General features: G+C 39.0%; 1 protein-coding gene across 4 annotated transcripts in view; it reads left to right on the top strand.

Moving 5' to 3' along the window:
- Positions 1–26,672, top strand: part of MAP3K20 (mitogen-activated protein kinase kinase kinase 20) — a 90,964-nt gene that overhangs the window by 41,284 nt on the left and 23,008 nt on the right. For 3 of the 4 annotated variants that reach the window (XM_035567892.2, XM_035567852.2, XM_035567861.2), the window contains exons 8-12: positions 2,171–2,257; positions 5,842–5,916; positions 11,414–11,520; positions 17,417–17,552; positions 21,959–26,525. In XM_035567892.2, coding sequence (XP_035423785.1) covers positions 2,171–2,257; positions 5,842–5,916; positions 11,414–11,520; positions 17,417–17,552; positions 21,959–22,330 — 777 coding nt within the window. In that variant the 3' untranslated portion in view covers positions 22,331–26,525. Of the gene's footprint in view, positions 1–2,170; positions 2,258–5,841; positions 5,917–11,413; positions 11,521–17,416; positions 17,553–21,958; positions 26,526–26,672 lie in introns of those variants that run through there. The other variant, XM_035567837.2, reaches the window with a different exon arrangement.

Below are 26,672 nucleotides of genomic sequence, written 5' to 3'. Positions count from 1 at the left end.
CTCTCATTCATCTTAGCTTATGATTCAGGGTAGCTGATTCATGAGACAGGTTGGCGGTCCTGTAAAACTGGAGATACTGACACGTCATCATTGGAAGGAAAGTCTTTTTCTACACCTTTCGCCTGAATGTAAAATTTGTGTTGTTAGAACATTGCTCTAAACCTGTGTAAATCAATGCAAGGGTTTCTGGCATGCCAATTTTTAATTTTTTTTACTTTCCTATACTTTTAGTGATAAAGCATTAAGAAAAATTCTTCATGTCTAGTCAGACTGCTGGTTTTCTCTTAAACTGTGTGCAGTATAGAAGTATTTTAAGCTGTCACTGTTGGTTTAGGAAAGTAGTGATCCACACAGGCAATGGAAATAAACACTAAAGGTGTCATGATAAAGGAATTTGTTGCAAAATGTTCTGCACAGACTTACATGCATGAATGAAACTAGACAACCCTTACAATTCAATCTTCTGAAAGAAAATAGAAGAACAGTGGAGTTTCCCAGCTCAAGGCTCTCAGAGACATTTAATATGTATTTCATTGTGTTCTGTACTTGGAAGAAGTATTTAGATACTGCTTGCTCTATCTGATGTGCAGACTTGGGTTTCTTCTTCATGGTTTCCTATTACAGCCATTCAAATGAGCTGGTTCTGCAAGACTGCTCAACTGCATGTTTGATTTGGCCCAGGGGTTTTTGTTTTTAAACTGTTTTGTACACTGCTTTTCTGATTGAAGTACATTGGGCTGCTAAATTATTTCATTCTCTCACAGTTAAATGTCCTTCTCTACCAGTAGAGAGGTGATAATTGGAATTACAAATCAAAGTGCTTTTCTTCTTCTAAGGAGAATGAATTGGGGCAAACAGGAGAAATGAATAAGTCTATGAATAGCTTTCCTCATACATTTCTTATTCTCAGGAAAACTGTTCTTTTACTTATTTTTCCAAGATACGCTTACCTTTACTAATCAGTCTTTCGACTCAAGCAGAATTATTCAAATAGGTCTATTGATGGAGTATCCTGTTCACTTGATTAAAGGCCCAACTCTGCTTCAGTGCATTTTTTTCTGCTTGAGCAGCATCTGCCAATATTCTCTCATTTTTCTTCTAATTACCTTCAGAGTTGGCCAGAATCCATTCAAAATGATGTAGCTGGAATGAGCCTGGGTACTAACCCAACCAGTGAGGATGTAGAGACTTGCATAAGGATCTTAATACGTTTGGTCACATGCTAAATAGATTATGTCTTTTATTGTTGTTGTGTTTGGCATATGAATGGAAGAAAAAGTCTCTATGCAAGAAAAAGTTTCTATGCAGACATTTGTAACAAGATAAGTATATGAAGGTTCTGATAAAAATAGAGGCACATACAAGTGAAGGTACATAGTGCCTGTTAATTTGATTGAATGCCAATATGTAGTCCCTGGGGCAGAAAAACAAGTTAGATTCAATGACTTGCAAGATTCTTTGGTGATGTCAAACTCTTTTCTACAGAGCACCTCAGATTCTCATGTACTGTGTTACTAAAATGCTGAAAGCATGTGAAATTAGGAGCTTTTTTTGTATCTAAGATTAGTGTGTCCATAAGATATGGAGGGAGAATAGAATAATTGTCAATATGCTGTATATTGTTTATTTTAACATAATCACATACTTGCAGATTAACAATTATGTCTTTGCTTGCAATATTATATTTAATGTTTTTTTGTAGGCATATCATAGGAGCAAAGTACCTAATGGATCAGGTTCTGACTACTTAAAAGCACTAGTTGCAATCATAAATAAATATCTTTAAATGCAGAATGACTGAAAAGCAAGGATGTGTCTACTTGGGGCTGAGAAGGAGTGGCGGAGTTCATTGTCTACCCAAGTCTCAACTGCCAAATGTGACATAGTGTACAGAGAAAGTAAAAAGCAATTCCCATGGCTCTCATAAAATTGCAGGCATTAGACCCCACACAACCCAGTTTTTCATCTGGGTTGTACTGTAGAGGAAAAAGCAAAAACATTCAAATTAATTTAGTCAGAGTATCTTGCACACAAACACTGGTCCAAGTTCCTGCAAATGGATACTGGTTGCCTGATAATTGGATACAGAATAGTGCTGTATCAAGGTTTAATAATGTATTTAAAATACAAAGTACAGAAATAAAAATTCTTTTCTTTTTTTCTGTTCCAGGTTCTCTGGGAGATGCTAACAAGGGAGGTCCCCTTTAAAGGCTTGGAAGGATTACAAGTAGCTTGGCTTGTAGTGGAAAAAAACGAGGTAAGACTACGTTTCTACATTCAGGTACATAGATCAGAAAACAGTATTGGGGTTTTGCAAAAGACTTTTTCATCTTCTTCAAATTGAAAGTAAGTTCACGCGTATGGAAAGATTAGCAGTAGGAGCTAACACAAAGGGTCAAAGTGATGTTATTCCTCATGAATGGACCCTTTACATCTAATTGTTGCAGCTTCACGTCGTGATGCTGTAGATCAAAAATTGTACAAGTACTGTACTAGTTTCTCAGTCTCAATTGTAAAACCTAGGGGTTTGTTCTTAGTGATGAAAGAAGCCATTGCGTCCAAGGTAGGGGAACAGTTTAACTCCATCTCCTGCGTTTAGGACATCTTTTTACTGGCCGGGAGTTGATATATCTGTAAGAGACCTTCAGCTACTTCAACTTAACTCTCCCAGCAGGAGTCACTATAGTACAAGAAACTGCCGCTTAGATGAAAATTTCAAAAATAAAAGAAGAAAAAATAGTTTTAAAAAAAGAGAGAAATTACAGTTTTGCCACCTACGTTCAACACTACATTGAAGATGAGCTCCTCACTGGTATCGGCAAGGCTGTGGCATAGCTGCAAGCCTCCTCATGCAGAGTCTTTCCATTTCAAAAGCACTTCAGTGGTGTAAACACCGTTTGTACAGTGTCCCCAGCCTCGCTTTTCTTCTTCTCACAAATTGAGGCTTTCAGTTAGTTGGACATGTGAGCGTATATCTGAACACGTAGTCCCTTGATATCAAAGACAGTAACTACATTTAAAAAACATTTAAAGTTGTGACTGTACCACACACAGACAAGCATGGAAATCCTCCACAAAGATGAAACCTCCTCTATCTAGACACAGCGGAAGCTTGGGAAACATTACAATGGTGAGGCAGTGCCTGTACAATACAGATTTCTATTATTCTACATAAACTGTTTCTCAAAATGCTTCAGAGTTAAAACAGTAGAGTTAGGTTTCCTCCTCTTAGTTTAATATTTTTTGTTGGTGGCTTTTTTTTGTCTCTTTTTTTCTTCTGCTTGAGAACTGGATTAATTCCAGTGAGTGATACTGTGGTATACTCATTAGTTGGAAATGCTACATTAACAGTCTGAAGATTATGACCATGGTCGTCTACAGTGTGTAACAGAGCCTGAGGCACAGTAAGACTCTTTCTCTTAGTTTAGGAAAAGCCTCATCTGTCAGTTTGAAGAACGTGGAACCATGAAGACTTCCTTCAACAGTACTACATTCTATTGTGAACGTACAGTTTTATGGAAGGGACACATAGTGGCATTGGGAATGTTGTAAAGAGATTTAGTTGTATGGTGAAAGATGGCACATATCTCTCTACAGTTTTCCATGACAAGGAACTGTGAAAAACACAGTATGAGCAAAATGTGGACATGACAGCTATTATATTCATGGCTGAAGAAACCTAAGGGTTGAAATTTTCAAAGCCAGCTATTTATCTGCCAGGTACCACTAGCCTGTTGCTACCATCTTCTTTGTAAGTGTTCCAGGAAGCTTTGAGAACATGAACACTTGTTTACATAGTTATTATTTTCTCCGGCCATGACTTAGGGACCATGCCCAGCATAAGCCTTGTAAGAGTTGGCATACATTATGCTTGTATTTTTTTTCCCCACAGTTTCTATGTCCCAAAGCAAGTATGAGGACCGGGTTCTGTTCTCAGTTCCATCTATTGACATTAACGGGCTTGCATGAGTCCAGTTCACAACAGAATTGAGTCACTGTTGGGCCAGGCCTTCATTCTTTACACTTTAAGTCTCTTGTTAAAAACAGTGTGGGATCGAGGCCAAAATGTAATTGCTGAGGTTGAAAATCCCACGTCGCAAATCTGGAGCCCAGCAAATGAAGCGGATTTTAACGACTCTATATGGATCTTTTTTGACAATCCGCATTATTTCACAGTGTGATTTTTATTCTGCTAGAGTTTCTATATAATTATATATATTTTTAATCCAGAAAAGAAAAACACGATAGTTCAGATTATGCTAGGTATGATCTCATAAATTACTAATGAGAAATGTCATCTTTATTATTATCTGGTACTTTTGGAACCTGCTACCTCTACACTACATAACATAAAATTCTGCCCAAGGGAGACACATGTAAATGATGATTGCAACTTATTTTCCACCTCCTGGAACAGTAAGGGTTACAGACAAATACTGTAGCAAGACTAGCCAGTGTATTTTTAGGTTAATGACTCAACCAAAAATCAAGCAGCAGTACAATTTGTTTATGCATTGTACAAATTTCTGTGTATTTCTTGCATGGAAAGCTTTGCACCTTAAGGTATTACATTATTAAAATAATCATACTTCTGCAGTGCCCAGACTCTGTATCTTGTGTTTTGAGTTTTCATGGTATTCAAATGCTTGTGCAGCAGAAATTGTTAACTCTTACTTTGGCTGCTGTGGTTTGTAAGGCTTTGCAGATCATCTTGGAGTCACATCATGGTGCAAAATTTGACAAAACTTGCTCTGGTTTACTTATGAAATGTCAGACTAGGACAGATCAAAGGGTCTTCCTGGCAGGCTGGTCTAAACAGGACTGGAATATCTGTTTCTTACCTGCTACAGGACAAGGAAACCTTTTACTATCTTGACTCCTCATATTTGGACTCATTTGCACTGAGGAACTGTTTTTTCTATCTACATATTTCTTTAATTTAGTATGAAACATCTGAAGTCAGTTAGCTGCCTTATCGAGAGCAGAAGGGATCTCCTTATATGTGAAATGTTGGGATGCACATCTAAGCAACTGGAGAGGCTTGTATTCATGTATATATACACGAATATACAGATTTGCTTTTAGACTTTCCAATCTGGAGGCAGATTCTTTAAACTAAATGTCATTTAAGACTGTGTGAAAGAATATTTTTCACAGTTTAAAACTCTGAGCAAAGAAAACCAAACCAGCTTCCAATTCTATGTAGTCAGTTGTCCTGGCTATAACCAGTAACTCTTTGTCTTCAGTCATCAGAAAATATTTATGAGTTCACTGTGCTCTGTGAGTGCTCTCTGAGATCTGCATGTCCTCGCTAATTGTTCTGACCACAGGCTCATGAAACGTCTCTTGTGTCATGTAGAGCTTCGCTTAACTCTTTTTAACTCAGTGTACTCTATATTTCTGCCACTTGGTATATCAAAACTGATTATAGTGTTATACATCTGTGTGGGAGAAAGGAATTAAGCTAGCCTGTACATTATACCTATCTTGACAAGCATCTTGTAAGACAATGCAGTGCAGTAGTTATCTCTACAGACTGTTATGTTTTAGTACTAATATCTGTTTGCCTCATTTTTACTTCCTTGTCTCCTAGCTTTTTTGAGCAATTCCACTGGTGTATTTGTTCCATTCCTTCTTTATAAGTCTACTAATTAATTGTATGTCTTACCGGTGTTGGTCTTATTTTGTTTTCTTTACGTTAATCACCAGTTTTTATATTGTGTTTAAAATGAAAGAGGAGTGTGTTTTACTCGTTTTAACTGCTTTGCTCTTACAGAAAATCTATTATTAGCACCTTAAAGGGAAATGTTTCTAATTACTGGTATTTTTTATCTCCATTAGAGATTAACCATTCCAAGCAGTTGTCCCAGAAGTTTTGCAGAACTGATGCATCAGTGTTGGGAAGCTGATTCAAAGGTAATTTAATTTGTCTTATTTTACATCGTCCACTGCTTGTTTTGCTATGTATGTTAGTCTTTCTTTGGAGGACAACTCTGAGCTACAACAGTTGCTGCCATGTTGGTACACCCATTTTTTCACAAAAAGATTAGCTTGGGCTGTCTTTTTTTTAATATATATATTATTCTTATATATTTGTACCTAAATGTGTCTCTTTTCCTTTTAGTCAAGAGTTCTTAATTTTACTAAATTACCTCACTACTAAAGACAGGCATTGTAGATAGGGTGAGATGGCAAGAATGCCACCATTTTTGATCAAGTGAAGAATTATTTTCTATTTTCTTTCAGTAGTTAATCTTTCTTGGATATACACGAGCATTACATGTGCAATAACTATTACAAGTTCCAGTTTTGATGTCTTTCTTGTGCTGGAAGTGTATAAAGAATAAGTTAATCCATAGAACATAGATAGGAATGGCAGCAACACTTCTAATTTAGCATAAAAAATTTCCTAGTCTTTTCCCTTAAGACTTTGAATTCAGAGTTTTATAATAATTATGCTGTAATATTATAGCAATAGAAGTATGGTAATATACTGCTTAACATACCCCTATGAGAATAAACTAAAAGAGAAATTAAAGAGAGTATTTACTCAGTAAAAGCTTTTGTAGATCATGGCAATTACCTTCCTTAAATTGATTCTGCTACCATCCTGTTATGCATGAACTGGTTCGAAAGAACCTGGGTACATAACAGTTTTGTTACCAAATATTATCAGGTATTTCCTTTGCCTATGAAGGTAGTTAAGAGAGGGAGGGATAGGAAATTATGCTCTTTTTCTCAAGTCAAGGCAACAGGAAGGACTCTGTTCATTTAAACTCTGAAGAAAGTTAAATACTACTTCAGAAACACCAAGATTAATACCAAAATAAATTACAGCACTTAGGTGCTCTAAAGCCAGAACATGTTATCACTGGAGAGTAGTCATAGGAGAGCAGTACAAGAAAGGAGATTTCCCTTCTTGTTTTTTCCTCTTGAAGCAAGGAGTTACTTTCCTACAGAATGGATCTGGAAGCCCAAGATCCATCAGCAACATAGTTCCCACACGAATGCCTATTTAAATAGTGTTCCCTTAATATCACCCTCTTTCTCCTCTCCACAGAGGGGAGAAGAAAAAATGCTTTGAATCTTTGCATCTGTTAAGGGGACTGTTTAAGTTCTAAGTCAGTAATTAGTGAAGAGCCCTTCGAAGTGGTAACTACATGTCTTATTAATAACTACCACCAAGCATCAGCATCCCTACCAAAGGCCACAGACTGAGCTGCACATACTAGACCAGTTCACTCTTTCGATCACTCCAGCCAGGTATGTGAGACTCCAGAATGCTGTTGCTGTATTTCCAGGAAAGGGAGGGATCTGCACGTTGTAAAACAGGGATGCCCGAGCAGTTAACCTGGGTTTGGCCTGAGTTTCTGAGAGCGTTGTTCCCAGATGTCTCTGATGTGTGTAAAGAGCGAACGTGTCGGGTTAGCTGAATTTTTTCTGACAGTCTGCTCTTTGCTACATTTTTCACTCAGCTTCTCTTTTGTTAAGCAATTATAAATGCTTCATTCACATGACTGAAAGGGAGTAATCTCTGGTCACATTTTGGGCATGTGACTGACATACTCAGTCACGTGTTGGGTAAGGATCACTACTTACAGCTCTCAAAATGCCTTGATAAAAAGGCTGTGTGGCCTGCTTGAGCCAAAAGATGGAGCACACTCCTCTAAAATACCGCACTGTGCAACTTTCCCTTTGTCCAGGAGTGGCTTGAGAAAAATGGATAGTAGATACATGAACAAGTTACTGAAGGTCAAGCGAGGGTGAGTTCAAGGATGTCGGCTGCTCAAAAGCAATTGCTCATGTGCATACGTCTAGCCCACAGAAAGCATCAGGTATCTATAGGTGACTTACCCCTGAGAAAAGAAGGATGTGCATTTACTGTGGGCCAAAGGAGTACACCTGGAATGCTGCTGCAAAAGCAGCCGGAGTATCAGATACTGCTCACGCTATAAATCCCTCATGGGAAAGAACACAGTTATTAACTGTGCTTTGAATTTATAAGAATTTGTTCGTACCTGGAAGAAGATGTCCATAGTACACTGCTCCAGGTGACGTGTGTTGGTAGTCTTCATTCAGTTTAAACCATGCTAGTTAAACTGTCCCCTTATGGGTTCAAAGCTTTTTACTAAAATGCTAATTACTAATTACTTTAAGTCAGTAGTTATTAAAGAACAATCTCTGTGGTAACAAGTATCTTAAATAACTACCCAAATATTAAAATCCCTACCAACAAGCTACTTTTGCTAGGGCATTAGAAAATTGTACAAACAAGGTTGCTTATAACTAATGCCTTCATTTACTAGGGATTCTTGCTTTGGAAACACAGGTGACTGCATCTTTCTTTTTGATTTCATCTGTTCCTTCAGTTTATCCCCACTTTACATCGAAGATGATTATAAATTACTGAATATTTTATTGGAACTCAAATCTGTGAATAGAGAAGCAGCAAGAAAGAAAAGCCATATGTATTAAATATCTTGGTTTTATGCAGACCTGTTTAGTAAGAAATACTGAATGGAAGGAAATAGTGAAAACGTTAGCCAGAATTATTCCTAAAGGGGAATATATTAAAATTTTTTGCATGAAACATAGATATGAAGGGAAACAATTTTCAAAGGCAACTCATGCCTTGATATTTTGAGAGTCTCTTGTAAGGAACCACTTAAGATGCCTGACTTTCTAGGAAGTGCCAAGCAGCCACCCACTGAAAATAAGACTGTTTGTTTTTTAAAGAAAGCTTCTCAGCTTGGTTTCTCAACAATCACTTCTTGCCAGTTTTATCCAAGTTATCAGTCTGTACCTAGACTGCATTATTAAATCTAAAATGATTGTTCCCTTTTGGGGGAAGAAACCAACAAAAACACGAAGTTATGTAGGTTTGTGTCTTCCTGTCAGCTGCGCCTCCAGGGAAAGCTGTAACCTATGCATCTGGCATCTGTAAAGCTGGCAGGATAGCTGGTGGCTGTTGATGGAAATTACACAGGCCAACGAGCTTTGTCAGTACTGTGTGACTGTACACTTGTTCCAGCTGTAGTTGTGCAACACAACAGCCCCTTTGCCTGTAAATATTTGCTGCATACCAGCTTGGTTCTGCTCTGCGTAGGACCCAAAGAATGCATGTTGCTGCTCTTCCCAAATCAGTCCATCAGTGTTTTGAGCTGCCCTTAGTAAAAGCGCTGTTCTCTGTCATTGTTATCTCAACTCCAATTATTCTAGGCAGGCCTGATAGCAGCGTTGACTGTGTTTACTTGGTGTCAGCTCTGCCCAATACTTTCTTCCTAGTATACTCCTGAGAACAAGCAAGCAACACACAGAGAACCATTTTGTAAAGAACACCTAAGTAAGCCATAAAATCTTGTAATTTATGCAACAAAGCGATATTTGCTCTTCATCTGCTTCTGAAAATAGAATTAGTTTAGTAAAGGCACACTACACACCTGCTAGTCAGTCAGACAGTACATAGCAGCAGTTCCCCAGGGCTTCTGTGGGGACTGGGTGTTGCATGGTGACCTGAGAGCTCTCTCCAATCCACCTCCTACAAGAAAATGTTGGTGAGGGGAAAGCCATCAAAATAACAACAGGTCATTCATCAAACCATGTGGCACAGTCTTCTGTCTGGCAGCTTTTTCAGCATTTGAGAGGAATCCCCTCGACATTTCGCACCCGCTGGGGCGGTTACAAGAGATGCAGCTGTAGCAACAGGAAGGGCATGAGGGCCACCTGAGCGTCCTCCTTCTCCAAAACAGCACCAGGGCTGTCCAACCATGTTGGCACTAGTGATAAATGTTGTGCCCCTTACCCCCTGGTGCTGCACGCTCCCTGACCAGGGAGGGTCATGCCCCTGCAGGATGTGTTCAAAGGGCCTGCTCACCATGGTGGGTCCAGTAGCATTGTGCATGCAGGGGGGCTGCTGCTGCCTCCCCCAGCCTCTTCGTAAGTGCAGCTCCACAGGCAGGGATCCCCACTGGGCTTCCGCACTGGAAGCATATTGCTCCCATGCCACATGATGCTAGGGAGGCTCCCGCAGCTCGAGGCACCCAGGTTGCTGCTCCATGGATGATGGGCTGGGGGCCAGGTTGCAAGAGAGCGAGTGGCTGGGGCAGGTGCTGCAAAGAAAGGCTGCATAACTCACCCAACTGCCCATTTGCCTGATATCATGGAGATGGACCAAAAAATGACAGACAAAGCCTCCAGTTGCAGCCAAATAGTGCAGCATTACAATATAAGAGAGCTTGTCTTTTTTTTTTTTGTTATGCATTTGACACTTTTTCATGCTGTTTGACATTTAAAATAAAGAAATTGTCTTTCTTTTGTAATGTGGAAATCACTTGGATCTTCCTGGGAGAGACACCTCAGCATTGTTCCTAATTGTTTTTGTGCTCCCAAATTAAAATGCACGTTTTAATTGCGGCATCTGTAATTTTAGCAGAAATGGTATAATTACAGGCGAGATACAGAGAGAATGCGCATCATTCCCCTTATTATGTATCTACATTTTGTTTCAACCTTTTGTCTCAACCTTGTCTGGGGTCTGTCAAACAGACTAACAGAGTCAGTGCTCTTTCAAGAAACACGTTTCTGTGGCTTTTTCAGTTATTATCCTAGTTAGTAGCTTTTTTTTTCGGGACTAAGGGGAAAGAGGAAAATCCAGAGAAGCTGCAACGCAACTGCTCTCTACGTGGCAATGTGGTTGTGCAGTCAGCAGGGTGGGCGCTGGGTGCAGAGCCTGGTGACGGAAAGTTCAGTGAATGAGCCCAGCACAGGACCAGCCGAGACACTGTTTGCGTGAGCTCTGCTGGCATCCGAGGCATCATTGTGTAGCCCAGATCTTCACTTCTTCCCCGCCTACCCATGGGTTAGCTAAGTGAGAGGGTTTTCTGGAAAGTGTCCTTCCCTGCAAGTTGCAGCCAGGAACCCATTTGTGATGGGCAGTTAAATAGCTTGTTTACGCATTAAAGAGTTTGGGTTAGTCCCTATAAAAGGCGGTCTGTCTAATGACCAGTTGCTAATGGGTCCAGCCTTCTCTTTCAGGCAGTATTTTCCTTCTTAGCTTGATGAAAACTTTCTTTTTATTCTAAAATCTTTATAGCTACTAAACAAAATCAGTAGTAATAACGTGTTTATTGATACCACAAGGAGTACCCAAAGGTTTTACTGGTAGATACAGGAGAGTAAACAGAGGCTTGAGTCCTGCTGGCTTATGTGATTCTTTCCGAACTGACCATTTCTTCAACTGGAAGAATAGTAGAAAAATAAAACAAAAATTACAACTTTACAGTTCTCATGTAGATGCGGTGTCAGAAAGCAGCATCCCAATTTCTGTTGCTTGCCATCTGTCACTTTCAATTGAAGAAATTTTGTGAATGGTTTTACATAGTAACATAAACACTGGCTTTTCTTTTGTCCTCAGAAAAGGCCATCTTTCAAGCAGATCATTTCAATTCTGGAGTCTATGTCAAATGACAGCAACCTTCCAGACCAGTGCAACTCATTCCTGCATAACAAGGCAGAGTGGAGGTAAGTTTCCTGCCTCCCAAGATGAAATGATGTGGTTTTCTGAGTCTGTACTCTTTTCAGATGGACATCAGGCTCTGATGAGGTATCAGTAGAAAAATATCTGCTTTGTGCTTTAGATATTTTTAGAATGTAATTTACCTTGTTGTTTTTCAGGAATGCCCAGAATGCTGTGAAACTTGTATTGGGAGCCAATACACTTAGCTGAACACTGTTTATTACATTGGTTTAGGTATCATGTTATTTATGGTTTTGTGATTCACATCTTAAAACCAACTGCGTGTTCTCAGTGAATAGTGTGAGGGCCAAGCAACTCAAGGTGTAAGTACTGTTTGATGCAATTCTCACAGAAAGCAGATAGGTGTATCTTTATATTAAAAAATGATAAAGATAAAAGACAAAAGAATAAATTTTCAAATCAAATTTCCATTTGTCTTCACTTGCATTTTGCCATTTTGTGCATTCTTTCACTTGTATTGACTTTGTATCTATGCATTAAGCATATGACCAGGCTAGGCCTGCTTTTGCAAATTGCTTGAGCATATGGTTTTACCTGTTGCTGATTGCAATTTCTATTCGTAAGTGATTCTAAATGGAGATGAGATTTGAGAAAATGGTATTACAGGACCCAGTTTTACAGTAAAAGTGTCAGCCTATTTCTCATACGTGCCAAAACTTCAAAAAATGTCCCTGATGCATATTTGTCAGTTGGAAAGCCCGCAGCTTCACAGTACATCCCTGTGTTTGGAAAAGCAAACTGAAAACAGATCTGCATAGGCAGAAGATTTTTACCAGGCGACCGCGCTGCGGTCTATATTAAGAAGCTTGGCCTCTCTCCAGGTAAGCTGGGAGCAGAGAGCCTGAAGCTTCCCTGAAGGCCGGAGCAGGGGGTGGACAGAGGAAAGCGACGGAAAGGAAACGAGCCTCGCAACAAAACCCGAATCCCAAATTCCCTTCGCGGCCTTCCCAGTAAAATCAAGACGCGCAGTTTTAATTGCGGGGAGTGGAAAAAGTGAGCTGGAGCCGGGACACTGCCCCGGTCACATGGCGGCAGTATAAATAGCCGCTCGGCGCTGGGACGGCTCCTGCCCGGACCGAGCAGCTCTCGGCGGCGGCCCCCGCACCGCCGGTACCGGCGGCGGCAGCGCGACACCTGCTGGCGGCCGCCCCGGCCTGCGCCTGCGGCCCGCTGCGCCCCCGGGGCCCGGCCCGTTGTACCCCGGTACTCGGCCCCTTGCCCCTCGGAGCCTGGCCCGCAGCCCCCGGGCCTCTGCCCGCTGCCCCAGCCCCCGCCACCTCGTCCCCAAGTGGGGTGGTGTCGGTATTTCCTCTAGCCTTCAGCCAGCCCTCACTTGGTTCTTAGTGGTTTCATCTGTGGCGTGGTTTTAGCAGCACATTGTTTGCACCCCCACACACACACCTGTATTTCACGGCTTGGTATCTAGCATGTAAAAGCTTGTTTCATGGCCACCGTCTGCAGGCTTCAGGCATCATACTGCGTTTTCAGTTGTACAAGGAAGCAAAAAATCCCCCAGTGAGGCGTTTCTTAGACAAGCGTTGTATTCCATGGGTTTTCTGTTATTTTCCCTTTTAAAATTTGCACAGATCAGGGAAAATCCTGGTTTTTGCTATTTATTACTATTCCTATTTGTGCTATTTTGGAGGGTAACCTCTTCATTCTGCAAAAGCAGACAGTAAAATCAAACTTGCCAAAGTGGGTTTGTGGAAAGAAATATTTATTTTAGTGATGAACAAGTACTCAACTTCCTTTGGCAAAAACAAGTATCTACTTAAATCTCACCAATATAGCAGATTAAAAACCCATGATAGCTGACGTTCGGTAAACTTCTATTCTTTCACAAAGTTGATTTATTTTTGTAGTGTAAGCAAGGTAGCCCAAGTATTGAGAAATCTCACAAAAATTATTTTGATGCATCTAAGTTGTTACATAAGGTATGGTTGACAAGTCATGGAAAAACTTCTTTACCATGGAAGGTTGTGTTAAAGGTAAACTTGGCACTTTTATTTCTGGAGGAATAAATGACGTGGAGACAAGGAGATATGATAGAAGAAATATGAATTCATGGTTGGGCATGATTTGCCTGAGAGTGAAGATGATTTCTGAATTAAACTGAAATGAAAACATGAGTACAAAAGGAGAGCAAGTCATGTGGGGACTTGTTCAGAAGCTAGGGTAAGAGGGGTTCTCTCATATGTGAGTTCTAGTAATCTGCCCTGAGGTGAAAGCAGTATCTGTATGGAGCCATTCAGGAAGGCTAAGCTAAATTAATAGAAAGAATATAAAAAATACAGTTTGAAAAAATGAAACAGATTAAGGACTTGTACACATAAAGCGGTCCCAAGGGATAAACTAAAACAGACCATTTCTGAGAATACTTGTACAAGTTTAATGTGGTTTAACTTCTGCATTAAAAATTGTGTGTTTACTCATTGCTTTATTTTTTATATTTTTATTTTATTTTTTATCCCATAGGGATTTGCAAATAAATAGTTGAACCAGCAATAGGGAAAGAATGAGATGTGTTACCAAGAAATAGGGACTTTTAATGAAGCCTGGGTATCAGAGCACTGGAGAAGGGTGGAGTTGGGAAAAGTGAAGGTTACACTTATGCCTTTTTAATGGATCTCTAAATTAGTGATCCAGGTACTACACATTCATGGGGATACTGCAGTTCCCAAAGCAAATTAAAGCTGAGACAAGGTGGGTTGTATTTTTACCACCACCAATACCCCTCCCCTGTCCATCCCCTGCCCCCCCCCCCCCCCCCCCCCCAAAAAAAAAAAGGCAAGGTTCTTTTTGTATATAGATACACAAAAAATGCATATCCAATGCTGAGTAGACAGACTCTTCCATGTTCTCTAACCAGCTGGCATGAAAACAGAATGCACTGAATCCATCCACAACTGGCAGAGGTGATGGGTCAAAACGACGTTTATCTTACCTTTAATGTGGTCTTATTAGCAACATTTACTGGTATTGATGTTTATATTAGCAATGTGTTTTAATGTGCCTGTTCTATTTTTTCCTTAAAATATCCAACATCTTATTTCCTAACCCTTGCCCTTAACATTTTTATTATTAATCAAAAAGGGGCACTGCCTGACAACTAACTTGCGCAGATTTGCCTTATGTTTACATTCATATTCTGTAATCTCTTTAGAGCTCTTTCTCAAGTCACTTTTATTATGGTAGGAAAAAATGACTATTGAAGTAATGATGTTCCAATTCAGTGAGAGATCACATTTGTTTGCATTTAGTCATATATACTAACTGCATTTTTTCTTCCATCCTTGCCCTACAAATGATTGTTCTAATGATTAAAGCAGTCTATGTGATACTTACATAGTGTATCAGTAGCAATTCAAGACATACAAACAAATACTAGTCATTGTTTTTAATCTGTGACCGTTTATCATTATAGTTTCTAGCAATAGAATACACATTCTTCAGTGTCACAGAATAAGATTATTCTAGATAGCAAGCAAGCTCAAACTGCAGACCTACAGACGTGAACAAATACATGTGCCCTACAATGTATGATGTTTCAAGCTGCTTCATTTATGAAGACTCATTAACTGGGCAATGTACGGTAGCTTTCTCTTTAATTACACAGTTTTATTATACAGTGGAATTATTTTTCAGAATGCAACTGTTTTTGCAGACTGACCTTTTATTATAAGAGAAGTTTCTGTCTAATGAAGAGAGGTAATTACAGCACAAAATAGACTTTTGACATATAGAAAGCTATTGTTACCAGGACATTGCTAGTACGGATTGTTATTTAAAAGAGAACCTTAATTTACATATTTTAAAAATTATAGAGTTGCATATAAGTAGAAGTGATGCTGAGAGGCCAACTAAGGAAAGCGGTGTACAGCTATCCTCGAATTGCTGTGTAGTTCCCACAGCAGTTTGCATAGTACATGTTGCACTGGACAGGAGGGGTTTATGACAAGGAAATGAATGTTGGGAGAGGAGTCCCTTTCTGACCTTCTGTCCAATACTTTTCAGTTTTGTTCCTTTAAAGAGTCACAAGATTTAATCAGAGTTCTGCCAAATGTATGTATCTGTTTGCAATATATTCTAGACATTTTAAAACAAAAATTGAATTTGCTGTTTGTTAAGATGTATGACTGTTTTCCACCGAGCACAGAGATCAGCCTTGACCTTTGCATGCCTAAACATGATTGACATTTTTTCTTGAAATCTGAAGCATAATAATTGCAAAGGACGTTTTGTTCTGACCACCACACTGAACAGCTCACTCAGCATGATTTAAGTGGGATAAATGCCCTTGCCCCAGGCGGCTGATTTTTGCAGTAGAATTAAGCGTGGTGGTAGAGTTTGCAGTAGTTTGCTAGTTATTCCCACTCTTGAATCTTTTCACTGCACTTCTGTCTGACAGAGGATGTCTTACTGAAGTAGGACGTATATAAGATTTGGGATATTTACATTCTTTCATTTATTTAAATAGGCTATTTGGGTATATACTTTCCCACATTAAGAGCTTGAACTCCTTTAGATTGCTAGTGGAAAACAGCTAAATAATTCCATGCTAGAATGGGGTATTTACAGGAAAAATACATTTTTTCCCCAAATAAAAATGATAACTACTGTGCCATTAGTACTTTTATTTTCTTGTTTTAAACATCAGAAAGAACAGACTTTTTGCAGTGTGTTTACAAAGAGAAAATGTGAAAGTTTGAGCAGATGTAGTTGACATTGCTGAGTCTCAGTAGCTATCTTAAGAGCTCTCTTCAGGATCTGTCTCTTTAGGAGCTCTCTCTATAGGAGCAAAATGAAAACAGTGTGATGAATTATTCTCATAATGTGAATGGGAAATAGTTGAAGTAACAGTCAGGATACAGGTGGCAGGCAGCGTGCAGTCTACCAAACAAGTCACAAAAGCTTTTTGCTAATAACTTCCATGCAAATAAAGTCTGTGATACAAACTGGAAGATTTTCTTTGGTTATTCCACAACCAAAATGTAGCTGAATTTACTGGTGGAGTTATTTTTCTGTATGTTCTAATACACACCCATGCTTTTGTACTGCAAAGCTTTTGTTAAACTCTTTTCCAGGAGCAGTTCAGTTCATTTATTTAAAAGATACTGTTCATTAGAAAGAATGTCAAAGGAAATCACTTCTTTAAGGGACAAAATATGTGCAGTGTAAACCAAGAGAGATCATATTTAAGCTCCTTAGAGTACAGCCTTTGCTTCCTGTCTGTTTTTCATACCTTTGCATGTATGGTGAAAAGCAGAAAAAAGTAAACCAAATTCTTTTATTAATTGTTCCTAACTTGAGAAGCTTGTAAACATTTTCAGGGCTGGGTCATATCATGCTTTATATTATTGCTCATGTGTATGTACTCTTATATCTTAACCTAGAGAAACAGGAAAGTTAGCAGCAAAAATACTGAAATACCGTTTCGGTGTATGATGAACATGAGTCCAAATAAATTTTATGGCCACGTTATAAATCCAGGCAAATGGTCTTCTCTAGACTACTCGTATTGTATTGCTAATGGTTGTCCCATTATCACTACTTAATGCAGATTCTTTAGGGATAATATATTTCACAATGTTTGGGTGGGAAAATGGCATTTTAGTTTTTAGAATTTTATTATTAGATGGCATTCCTACCCCTTTTTTAATTTTATTCTCTTCAGTTGAAGGTATTGTGGTTATTCTAAGGTATAAACATTGTCAGTTGTTCTTAAAGCTCTGAAAGACTTTGCATTTGGTAATTAAATGAACTGCTTGAGTTAGTATTGTACTTTTTAGTCTTTCACATTTAATTAACATTCAAGTGGGAATTATGAACAATTTATATCTGTCAGGAAAAGACAAGACATAACAAATTGTCTCCGTGCAGATGTGAAATTGAAGCAACCTTAGAGAGACTAAAGAAACTGGAGCGTGATCTGAGCTTTAAAGAGCAGGAACTAAAGGAACGGGAGCGACGTTTGAAGATGTGGGAGCAGAAGTTAACCGAACAGTCCAATACTCCTGTAAGTAGACAATAATTCAACCTTTCATCTTACTTCAGAAAGCATTTGGAGCTTTGTCTATGCAAATCTCAGGACACACCTTGGAAATAGTGCCCCCGTTTTCTTCATTTGTTGCATTGAGTCAATTAAAGTCTTATTTTATAACATCACTGCAAATAACTATATATATATATATATATATATATATATGTATAACTATATATATATATATATATAGTTATATTTAATGATCTAATACATTAGATATCAGATACTTTCTGTAGTTTTTGTTCCATGGGTCCTTGAGTAGTTTCCCATTGATTTAATTACAGTTCTTAGCTTTAAAAGTTGATTGCATTCAATAAAGTCATTTTCAACTAGAAAGCTGTTGACTTTAAATGGATGCAGGATTGGTCTTCGAAGTAAAATTTGTTTCTTAGAGAAGAAAATTTGAGAAACCTATCTAGATCTTTATAGTCTCTCCTTTTGCTATGAGAAGAGGCAAATTTCCATGCCATGAAAAGCGGGTCAACGTTTGAGGTGTTAATTTAGGGCTTTGTTCATAATTATAGTTAACGTACTTGTACTGGCCATTTGTTAGCTATTAGAACCACCACATTTCTATTAATAAATTGAACAAAAAACTTCTTTGGGTTATCTCAAATTTCTTACTGAAGTATGATATTAATGATGACAGATTGGCAGAAAGAGCACTACAGGGTTAGTGCCTGACTACACATACTATGACAGAATTGTTAAGAAAAATACCACAATTACCCACTTGTCTTTAAAGTACTAGCCAAAACAAATACAAAATCGAGTTTGCAGTAGCGTATGATTTACTTATCCACAATTTTATCCTACTTATAACATTGATTCTAGCCAGAGCCATTTACATACAACTTATTTTTAAGGCATGGCTTATTCCTGTTTTTTGAATGAAGTTGCATTCATGTTCCAGCTGTGACCATGTAATGAAATGATGAAGAGTAGATGTTTTCATATGTGCAGATACTATGTGTTCCTAGTAGATATCTGTATGTCTGCTTTAATGCTTGCATACTTCCAGTAACTGAGCTGTGAACCATCGTCTGTCTTGCACACAGCATGAGACACGGCCTTAATGAGCAAATCTTTTCACAAGCAAGACCCTAGGGTGTTTTTTTATGCTGTATTTGCCTATGACTTCTACTTTTCACTTGTAGCTGGCATTGCTGAATAAAGCATTGTGCTAAGGCCTATTTTGCTAAGCATGAACTGTCTTTCTGCATAACATTAACACAACTCTCCTATTGCATTTAAGAGCAATTTCTTCTAACAGAAAAAGACAGGTTTGTTTTTTTGCCATAGATCTCTAATGAAGTGTTACATGGAACAGCTTTTTAAGAAAGAAAAAAAGCCCTTTTCTTGGAAAAAATTGACATTGGTGAAAATTGGCTTGTTCTAGTAGGATTTGTTTCTTCAGAGCAAATGAAGATCTACAAGGCACTGGTTACAAATACAACTCTCTTAAATTCATAGCTGTAAATCATTTGGAAAATATTCTCAGGCATTCTCCTTGCAAGTTGTAATCCTTGGAGTCAGGTGTCTCCCTCCATCCATCCCTTGGTTCAGGGTATGTCTGCTCAGTAATGCCAAACCATATGATTGCAACAGGGAGGTGCACTGCTTGATTTTAAGCTACATTGGCTGTAACAACAGTAGTAAAGACATGGAAAGCTGGAGCTAGTAACAGCTTAGGGTGCCCACTAACCTTATACCTGGTTCTTAGCCAACACTAGGCCCAGCTGTGTCTCAGATGGTACTGTCATCCCTGCTGTACATTCTGTAGTCACTTCTTCGTTTTGCTCTGAAGCAAAGGCCAGAGGCCAGCAGATACTGTTAAAGTGGTGTGCAGGAGGAGAAACTCAAACCAAGTGAAAGGAGAACGGAAGCTGTCCCTGCCACTTGATTCTACAATGTTTTAGAGTTGGTAAAAGTTTCATCCTGCCATCCCACATGGTAGGTGGCTCTCGGTAGCAGGCTACTCCTACTCTAAAGAATAAAACATAGCTTTATGCACATCAGCATGAGAGAGGGATGAGACCATTCCTTAGAAACGCTTCTGTGACAGTGTTTGTCCTTGCTTTTGTTTTGACCCTGTTTCTGCTGTGGCTTATATGGCAGACACCTTTGAGTCTGATCCCTGAAATTCCCTCTGTGCAGATGTCCAAGAGCCTCTTGCGCAAGGGAATCTGGAGCCTTTTGGAGGAGTAAAATATGTCCACAGCTGTAGTGACATGGGAGACTTCTTTTGAAAGAGGACCTGACTTTAAGAAGGGAGGGTATGTAGCTAAGCCAAATCTCATATTTAGAGGAAGACAATGAGCAAGACATGAAATCTAAATACTCACTTGTGGTGCCACGCACCTGCAGTTGATCATTTAAGAACAGTGACTTGTATAGAGATTGGGGATCCCAGTCATCTGTAAAAGTCTCCTCGTGATGGTCACTATATGTAATGTGACACCAAAGGCAGGTCTTGGCACAAAAAAAATCCTAAACTCTCCATATAACAAGAGGTGGCAAAATGTGAAGGAAGAGAGGCGTTAAACTAGAAAAATGAGCCACAACTGTGGCCTACTAATAGCTTAGCCCATTGCCAAACATTGCACAAACACTGTCTGAGAAATGTGTTTTAGAGGAAAGCTGTTTCACAGCTTTATTGATCTTTGTAGAGGGTTCTTCCCATGTGTCAAGGGATGCAGTTCCATGGATGTAAAGTGACTAAAACTTCAGTAGCAGATGAAAGAACTGCCTGGCACTGAATCATGTGTGGTGGGCATCTCATTTCTGTGGCTAGTTCTTGTTTTTTAAGTGACCCTTCCCTATATTAGTAGGAGCTTTTGGTGTTCTTGATCTGAGTAGTGTTTTGGTGATTGTGTGATCATTTTTTCCTGTACAGCCAGGTGTCTCGAGTCTTAGTTGGAGATTCTTCCATCACACAGACAGCCATAGGAAACAAAAAGAATATTTAGTGCTCCATATCTCTCCAACATTTTAATTTTACTTTCATTTCTTAAACACTGGCCACTAACTTTTGTCACCACAACACAAACAGAAAGCCTCCGTACATAGGGAAAACCTGAGAGGACAAAAGACAGATATTCTCCTTTTTAAACAGCTTGTTAATGTAAGTGGTTTTGCAAAGAAATGGGCACTCTGAGCAGCGTGGCCATGAAGCCTCCAATGTGACAGACAATGGCATCACCATAATCTCCCATGTAACCTGTTGTGATCAACTGTTGTCAACACTTCAGTCGGTTTTCTAATTAGGTTAAGAAAGATGTGGAAAAAACCATGAATTTTGGGCAGGTAGTTTTTCAAACAGCTTTGGAGAGAAAGGCCATTTGAGTTGTTCACACACTGCTCCTTTGCTCTTGATTTAGTAGGCAGCTTAATTTGGGATCGAACACCTGAGTTTTTACTCCCTGTGAAGAGTAGGCAAGCATGTCACCGAGGTTACTCGGTCACTCTGAAGAGGTGTTAATCGCTATTTAGCTGGAAAGGGCATGTTTGATTTGTGGAAAACACTGTAATAACAGACAGGCTGGGAGAGGAAAACACCGTTATCTTTAGGTGAAGATTGAATCAGTAGAGATTTAATATCATGTACAACCAAATGGGAAAGATCTATTGATATCGTTGAAAAAACTAGTAAAAAAAAAAAAAAAAAAGCCAACCAACCTGAAGAAGCTGACCAGCTGACCAAACAGCCCTCTCTTCCCATTCCTGTTCCTCCCTGGGACAGCTTCCAGAAGCAATGTGCTGGCACAGGCTGGAGGCCGGTTCCTGTCTCCTTTGAGTTGGTGAGAGGCTTGTTTCTGACTGCGGCCATAGCAGGGCAACCCCTTCTTCTCCTTTTGACCATATACTCAGAAAGTGTCTTTGCACAAGTAATACTGCTGCTGTTATTTCTGATATTTGGAGGGCTGCTACTTCTGTACCAAACTTTGGGAGCTTGTTTGGGTTCTCTAATCTTAACGTGATTTGTTCTTCAATCCTGAAAGGTTCAATTAAGCAACTCACTCAGACTTGTGTTGTACCTGCATTGCCCTAGGAGCCAGTCTACCTGGCTAGGAAACATCGTAATCTGTTTGATGCTATACAAAATGAAGGATTGAAGAGTTTGAACCTCCTTTTATCATGAAAGCTCTGCTACCTGTGGTTCTTGCCATGTGATTCAGTGATTTTTGCATTTTCATTTAAGAACAATGACCACAGAATTAAGCTGTCTGTTTGAATGAGTTCTTGATCTCCATATTGAGATTCACTAATCGTTATGCTTTCTGTTTATTGCCAACTAATCTGGTGGTGTCTTTTTCCTTGATTTTTTTAAAATTGGTTCTAACTTTCACTTTTGCTCTGTCCTTTCCTCCTTTAAATAGTTTTTCTTACCTCTTGCTGCAAGAATGTCTGAGGAGTCTTACTTTGAATCTAAAACAGAGGAGTCAAACAGTGCAGAGATGTCATGTCAGATCACAGCAACAAGTAACGGGGAGGTAGCTGGCATGAACCAAAGTCTGAAGGCCTTGATGATGACGGGCTTTGGGGATATCTTCTCTCTGAACCAAGCAGGATCTGTCCTGCGTTCTGGAATGCAGATAAACATGCAAGCCAAAAAGAATTCTTCTAAAACCACCTCTATGAGAAAAGGAAAGAAAATCAACATGGCTTTGGGTTTCAGTGAATTCGACTGGTCAGATGACGATGGTGATGATGATGATTATTTTGATGACACAGATGATAGCAGCGAATGAAATCAGTTATAGAATTAAATTTGAAATCGGTTTTAGCAAAGCAAACCAATAAAGTTATAGAACAAGAATCCTGTCAGTTTGGTCTGTTCAAATCCTGTAAAAGAAAAAAAAGATGTTTTCCTGGCTGAGCATGTTTGTGTGTAGAAAGACATGTTGTTTTTGTTTAGATTGTGTTGACTTATTTCTGCTTTGATGAAATTTGGAATTAAACTTTCCAAAGTAATTGAGATTACTATTAAGAACCATGATTATATCTATAATTCTTGATGCCTGATTACAGAAACTATGGCTTGATAAACTTAAGATCTGAAAACACTGGGGGAAACTTCAATGCCTTTAATGCCATTAATGTACTTCAAATTTTTCTTTTGTGTTTTTTGTCATTTTCCTTACCCCTTTAATTGTCAATCACATGAATATATTTGTACTTCCAGATTTGCTATTCTCTACAATCCAATCTTTCTTGCTGTTGCAGTGAAGGGGTTTGCTGTGTTTCTAATTTAAAGCCTTTTTCAAGGCGGTTTTGTGGGAAGTCACAAATACATTTCTTGGGAGAAGGGAAGCTTGGTTGAGAGAAATAGAGGGGTTAGTTAAATATACTGTTTGAAAACTGAATAGCAGCAGAATCTAGATAATCCCTATTAGTAGATGATTTGTATAAATGTTCTTTTTTTCCCTCTCGTGTGTGTGCATGTGTATATAATTCACTCTAGCAAAGCGGATTGCAATCAGACCTCTGCATCTATTATCAGATATTGTGATCTAGAAGCTAATTTTCAGTTATGTTGATGTAAATCCAGGAAGCCTCATTAACTTTGATGGACTTATTCTTGTACCTGAGAGTAAAAATGGGTGTTAGCAAATTTTGATTCTGTTGCACCTCTTAAGCCCTGTGTGCTAGCTATCCTTATGAAAGGACAAAGAGAAGTCACAATGACATTTCAGCTTGGGCCCTACTACTGTGGCTTATGTGAAATTCTCAGTGATGGCAGTAATGTGAGGAATATTTACGAGTCTCTGAGTATCTATTTTTTGTAGCTAAATCACTTTTAAAGTATCGCCACTGCTGTTATGACTTACCGTAAAACTCAGTGTGTAACAATCTGCTACAATAATTGCCTGCCAGGCACTTGTGTTGAGAGCAGTGAGTACGTTTCTCCTGATGACCCCTTTAGCAGTGATGCAGGAGGAGGGAGGGAAACCAGCGCAAACACAAATGCAGGTTAGAAAGGAAGCTGATATAAAATATTTGCCCAAGGAAGAAGGGCAGCATTTCAAAAGAAAAATGTTACTGTCTAGTTCAGCTATAGTGGGGATAAGTCATCAAAATCCCGTTCTCAATTACTGGAGGGGTTTCTTTTATGAAAACTTCTGTTTTTGAGTGGCTTCTTTAATTATAGGCTTGTCTGTTACACAGCTCTAACCTACGTATTATGGTGAGTGTTTTTGTAGATAGCTTAGAGAAAAATAGATACATTAGATAACAGCAGGCCTGAAATCATTACATGTTCAGACAACAAAAGAGAAAGTTCTTTGAAGGAGTTTTCCCAGAGTGACGAGTGGGCACCTCTTCGGGATGTGAGAGGATTGTTTTATTCTTCAACATCAGCACTGGTCTGGTAGCCTGTGAGGCAGCAAGCGCTTCAGTCCGAGCTCTCTTGCTCTGCTTGGTTTTCACAGGACTAGTCCTTCCCAAATGCTCAGTTTCAGTAGGATATAATTCCTCATTTCCCCTTCTCCCTAACAGTTGCAAACCCATTGACTTGAAGTTAACCCTCATGGATCAGGAAGCCTCTATCACGGTAGAATCATAATTTAAATGATGTAATAAACTTACTGTGTATCCCAGGGGGAAACGTGCTCCTTCAGCACAGGTAGGGATGGCATTTTAGGTCCGTCAAAGCAACCTAACTTTAGAGAGAACAAGGGACATTGAAGGGCAAAGAATAAAATGGAAATATAAGCAAATAGGCTATTTCCAGTGCAGATTTGTACTATTTTTGTAAGTTTACGTCTGCTAACACCCACCTGCCACATTGCACACAGGAGAATTTGATGTATTTGTGTAATCTAATAGGTGCACTTAAGATCTTATGATGTGTCATTGTGCATAGATTACTGTACCACATATGCAGTGTAGTGTTGTACAACTTTAACTGAAAATGAAATTTGGTTCAATACATTTCGTGTTCAAAACTGTATCTGTATCTAGCACTGATGTTTTGCACTTTTTAGTATCTGACATTCTCAGAGCACTTTATGCACATTTATATTTGTGTGGGTTTTTAATTGAATTTTTAAATCCACTCCTTAATCTTTACAGAATTAAAAATAGTCTTTAAGTAGTATGGCTTTTTTAGTTATAAAATAACAAGATTTAAGTCTCTTCACAAATTTTTGTGCTTATTACCCGTGTGTGTAACTTACTTCAGCAAAATATTGTCAGAATTTGGTAGCATCCTCATAGGAATTTCTATTTACTTAGTTCCAGTTCTTTTGTGAAAAGAAAAAAAAAATTACTCTTCCCCTTTCTTTCACCACACGTTATTTTTCAAAGCAAATTAAGCTATATTAAGGAAAAAAATAAACTCATAAAACTTGCTTGTGTGTTCGGAGTAGCAAAGGTCTATGAATTGTAGAGAAAGTTAAGGATAACATGACACACTGTTGGTGCGGTTCCCTCATGACAGTGTTATACTTAGGATATTGGCTCTGCTTATAAGAAAAGAATGGTATTGATTGCATTTTTACTTTCCTGTGATGGCTTTCATAACAGGTGTCTGCAGTTTACAAGCCAAAAATCATATGTGAGAATCAGCTGTGTTTTTTCTGCCTCTGTTATGCTCCTAGCTAGCTAAAGAGTTTGGAAGTGTCTCTGTAGGGCCGGTATGTTGGTTGGAGGAGATCAGAATATTTCGTCTTCCACACCTGATTTTGCTCTGCAGTACGGCCCGGTCTGTCTTCTGCCTGTGTCAGCACCACAACAGTCCACTGCCACATGGTGCCTTCCCATGCCTCATAGGCCTCTCAGCACAGTTGTCCCCACTGGGCGTTTTGGGATCCCAGATTTCTCTACCTTTCCTAGTGCTCTGCAGATATCTGCAGTAAAATAGTATTGCTGTAGTTGACAGAGGGGATATGCAAGAACTGGGCCTGAACTTCTCATTTTTACCAGGCTGTTGTACTGCCAGCATTGACTTGGATGTGTGGCCCAAGAGAAGAATGGTGAGGATTGTCTTTTGGCTCGCTTAAAGATGCGGGGTGAGCTGGGACCAAGACAGGATGTCCTAACTCCCAACTTTGTTTCTTTTCCTTCAGCACTGGGGAAAAAAATGGGGAGGAATTAACGGGGTGGAACTCTTGATCTGTTTGTTCTTGTGACCATCACACCAGTAATTCCTTGGAGTAGCAAGTGTTCTAAGGTATGGTGTGTAGGTGTGCTGCATCCTCAGGCCAGTCGGATGTCCAGCTTGGAGTTTGTCCCCTCTAGATGTGAAGGGCTTTTGGTATATGAGGTCTGGAGTAGCTCCTTGTCGCACAGTTGTGTTCTTGACTTGTCATTTGTTTATCATTTGAGTGGTTTTGTTAGGTGTTAACTCTCTCTCCTTCTAGATCTTAAAGCTGTTATTCTGAGTTAAGTATATGTTGCAATAATGATTCATATTGCTATCTACAGTAGTGAGTCGGTAGTGTGCATACAGCTATTCAGTATCCAGCAGAGTTACTGTGTGTCTTTAGTACTGTAGTTCCTTTTTCTGTAATCAGGCAGCTTTTACAGGTTTTTAATACGACCTCTAACTTGACAGAGGTTTTAACTACAGTCCTATGTAGAATGTTCAGGTAGAAAGATAAGTTCATTTAGTAATTTTCACAGCCCTTAAAATGCACTGGTAGGAATCTGGAGGAGAATCCTTTCCCTTTTCCCCCAGACTTCAACTTAGTGTACACTGTAAAATCTGCACAGAGATTTCTGATGTGTGAAAATTAAATTTTAAAACTGTAGAACCAACAACCTTCTTTAAACATTTTATATTGTGTGCTAAATATTCATAATGCCTTTCAAAGTCAGATATAGTCCACTGCATTTCTTGCTTTTGCACTACTGAAAAAGTTTTGTACTGAATAATTGAAATTGATGCTACTTACACTTCAAGTGTGAACAGATGAAATTTGAATAGAAAATATTTTCAGTGTTAATTTTTTTTCTCCCTTCTGAAAAAACAATGATGAGCGCAATGCCTGTGCCAAAACTCTTGTGCTGTAAACTGAATATATAATTTGTGTGGAACATGCAATGTTACACTTCTGTGTGGTAAAACCTTGCAGCGTCAGTTACTCTCTT

Source organism: Cygnus atratus, chromosome 6, assembly GCF_013377495.2.
Source record: "Cygnus atratus isolate AKBS03 ecotype Queensland, Australia chromosome 6, CAtr_DNAZoo_HiC_assembly, whole genome shotgun sequence".
Lineage (NCBI taxonomy): Eukaryota > Metazoa > Chordata > Aves > Anseriformes > Anatidae > Cygnus > Cygnus atratus.
The sequence above is the reverse complement of the archived record's forward strand: the minus strand, read 5'-3'. Positions and strand labels throughout refer to the sequence as shown.